Raw genomic sequence first — 3,839 nt, 5'->3', positions numbered from 1 at the left:
CAATGTGTGAAATACGATGCAATCGGATCATGATAACATGCATATTCATGATCGATAAATGATATATTATTCATAAGTAGTGTTTATTTCCGCATATTAAATAGAGAAAAGAGATCAAGCGTATACACCGAAGTATTCTGATTGGTCCGCAATGTGAATATGAATATTAATCTCGAAATGTCAACATGAATATTAAGTAGATTCGGCCGTCTTTCATCTTGATCATTGAATATTTTTTTATGATATTTTCTGATTACTTGTAACAAACAGAAAGAGACAAAAATAAGATAAATGAACACATAATATTTTAAAGATGTATTTTATTTGACAAAACATTTGACAAACAATACAAGAATGCCTACAGCTCTTGGCCTAATGACGATTTTTCTCTGAGCGCGCAACCCCGTTCAATGTAGTTTTGCCGTTTCGCGCCGTACTGAATCATCATCTACAACGCCTGCTAGGCAATGGTGTTTTTTTTGGGTTTTTTTAATATAATTATTATTATTTTTTTTTTGCTTGCTATCTTCTAAATATAGCAATTTTGTTCAGCTTCGTCATTTTAACATTTCTTTATAGCTTTGCATTCGGCCTAGTGCCGGTTTTTATACTAAAAGAAAATGTGGTCGAGACATGCCGTAATTTGCTCGATTCTGGTGCCGGTGTCTATAGAGCTCCTGCATTGATTTACATGGGTAATATTAAAATTGAAATATCTCAAGAACCGAATACCGTATGACGCTGAAACAAATTTTGAAATAAAGCTTTTACATTTCTCTATCTGTTTTATGTCATTTTGTTGTTTGTCGGATTCGTGTGATTTTACTATCAACTGCAGATAGCTCAAATTTAAATGCCCGTTGGTTGTCGTTTTTGTCTGCTGAACGAGATAAAGGATACCACAAAATAGCTTTCCAGAGACTTTACGTGCTAAACAGGGCTCGCGTTTTGGCCATAAGTCGAGTTACGTCCAACTTTGAAATATATATTTCATCATCTTAACTAGAACAAAATTCTGCATAACATTTCTGAAAATGACTACAGATTTTAGGTCCGACTAATTTTTGAGAAAATTAGTGCAATATAAAATGGCCACATTTTCCCGTGTTTACATCCGACTGCTAACCGCGTTCTGACCTCGTTTGTTCATGCGCACATAATCGTAAATATCACTCAAATTTTCGCATTTTCTTTTCAAATTTGTAGAGATCACATTCACAAGTTCTAGTAAAACACGATTTTCAACACTAAAATTGTTAATATTGTACCGAATTTTAACATAGTGTAACGGGACCGAGCTTGCCCCTAATACTTTTGTAAACGACTGATGGAGAAGACTAGCCTTCTAAACATACAAGTGGTAGCGTAGTATCAAAGACTAGAATTCTCCCAGGATATGTTGAATCAGTGATGCATGAAATGAGAAGTAACAGGTAAAAATGAGACTTGACAATTCTGTTTTATATTTGCTTCTTTTGTTATATCTTGTATTGTTATTTTGCTTTTATATTTGTCTTATCACATCACAATTCATAAATACAAGTAAACACTGGTAAATACACAATCTCTGTTGTTGATCATGACGATATTTCCTTATTTATCTCTTTTAAATCCAAATAAATTACCAATAAATGCTGCCGAAAAGTATATACTATCTGCTTGAATAATCGAGAAGCATAAAAATACAATTTAATCAACAGAATCTCTCATCACATGACATAGTCGTAAGCTAGGCCAAGGCCTAGTAGGCCTATACTGCAGAGTATCCATGCCTGTACACCAAATACGAACTTGCTATGCAACAATGAATGCACACAAAATACAGTGCATAATTTCCATTGGACTTGTGCTACAGTGTTCCGGCACTGTAGCTAACGATCTGTAGTCTCTTATCATACTTGTTATGATGGACCATACAAGGAGGAGACCGTCCCTGGTAGCATCTTGCATGTAGCATGTAGTGTAGATAATAACATAGTTGTAGCACTAGTGTAGCATGTAGTGTGAGGGGACGACCGACTTGTGAGATAACGGGTAAGGCGCCCTGGTCTACCTTCAAGACTGGTGGGGGTTGTGAGCCTGCTGACTTGTTCAGTGTTGGCTAATGGAAGCATAGGCGACTGGTTTCGAACAACAGTGGGGGTTAGACAAGGATGCCTGCTATCACCAACGCTTTTCAACCTATTCCTTGAAAGAATCATGGCTGATGCGCTTGAGAACCATGAGGGAACGGTCAGCATTGGAGGCAGAGCAATATCAATCTTCGCTTCGCTGATGACATAGATGGCTTAGCTGGTAGTGAGCAAGAACTGAAGTCCCTGATTAACAATCTCCATCAAACATCACAGAGGTATGGAATGGAAATAAGCGCAGAAAAGACCAAGCTGATGACCAACAATCATTCCGGTATCAGTGGAGCTGTGGAAATAAGCAAGCAAAGGTTAGGCACAGTAACCAGTTTCAAATATCTTGGTGCGATGATATCAGACGAAGGCTCCAAACCTGAAGTGCTCTCCAGGATCGCACAAACAACCGGTGCCATGGCGAAATTAAAGCCATTGTGGAATGACAAGAACATATCTTTGGGATCAAAAATCAAGTTAATGCGCACCCTCGCCATATCCATCTTCCTGTATGCTTGCGAATCGTGGACACTGACTGCTGACCTGGAAAGGAGGGTACAAGCTCTGGAGTTGCGGTGTTTCCGTAAGATACTAAATATCTCGTATAAAGACCATGTGACCAACGAGGAGGTACGGACCAGGGTAAAACAAGCTATCGGTCCCTATGACGACCTACTATCAACAGTCAGGCAACGTAAACTACGTTGGTACGGCCACACCTCCCGCTCCTCCGGGTTAGCAAAGACAATCCTGCAGGGTACAGTGAATGGTTCAAGAAAGAGAGGAAGACAGCAAAAGAGATGGGAAGACAACATAAAAGAATGGACTGGCCTGAACTTTGCCACCTCACAGAGGGCAGTGGAAGACAGGACCAGATGGAGAGAGATTGTTAAGATGTCATCAGTGGTGCCCCGACGACCAAGCCGGTTAAGGGAGCAGTAAGCAGTAAGTAAGTGGCAAGTCACTTGCCCCAAATTAGGCACAGGCGCTAGGCCAAATCACCGGAGTGCATAACCACCCTGGTGTTGCCAGTGCCACTATTGTGGTAGCTAAGCTGCCCCTAGCTCAATCTGAGCTCCAGAGTAGGGCGTATTTGCTTTGGTTGGCAGTGCTTACCTTCAAACTGAGTGAAGGTTTGGGTGGACTATTGTCCACCAAGCAATCTGAGTAATTTGCGTCGTGCACGGCCTTTATATACTCTCCTGAACGCGTTCAAGGAACCTTTTGGCGGCTGCGTTCAAAGCGTAAGCTCCGTTACTATGGATATCGCGCAGTCACTCCGCGTCAGGCGCTCAATTTCGAACAGATTTTGAACATGACGAAATTTAATAACTAGAACTGCTAGTGTTTTTAAATCAGGAATCAAACTGATGACCCCTTTTTTTGACCATGTAAAACATAAAAATACTCAAAAATATCTTAAAATTCTACATCCTTAAACAATTACATCTTAAATAATCCAAAGTTTGATCAACAAAAGTCGTTTTAATGTAATTTACAATTTTTAGGAAAAACTTGTTTACGTTCAGACGATTGATGGCCGGGAAGTTTCAAAATGACAAAATCTAAAATTCTTTGAAACAACACATGAAAAACCTGAATTTTGTCCTCAATATTTACTCGTAGACGGTATGTAATACCTTATTTTGTTCCTGACAAAATTATTTACACAATATTATAAGATCTCTGTACAACTTCTAGCAGAATAGTGAAATT

The 3,839-nt window shown here is 39.2% G+C and overlaps 1 protein-coding gene across 1 annotated transcript; it reads left to right on the top strand.

Annotated features, from left to right (window-relative positions):
* Positions 1 to 2,357: 2,357 nt before the first annotated feature.
* LOC140147176 (uncharacterized) lies at positions 2,358 to 3,065 on the top strand. The gene has a single exon (XM_072168955.1). It carries the CDS (start codon positions 2,358 to 2,360, stop codon positions 3,063 to 3,065), a length of 708 nt encoding a protein of 235 aa, XP_072025056.1.
* The last annotated feature ends 774 nt before the right edge of the window (positions 3,066 to 3,839 follow it).

The sequence above is a fragment of the Amphiura filiformis genome, chromosome 3, assembly GCF_039555335.1.
Source record: "Amphiura filiformis chromosome 3, Afil_fr2py, whole genome shotgun sequence".
Taxonomy (NCBI): Eukaryota; Metazoa; Echinodermata; class Ophiuroidea; order Amphilepidida; family Amphiuridae; genus Amphiura; species Amphiura filiformis.
Note: the sequence above shows the minus strand (reverse complement) of the source record. Positions and strands in the feature narration are given on the sequence as shown.

Excerpts from the sequence above, each read along its gene's own strand:
- LOC140147176 (XM_072168955.1), top strand. The coding sequence starts at position 2,358 with ATGGAAATAAGCGCAGAAAAGACCAAGCTGATGACCAACAATCATTCC.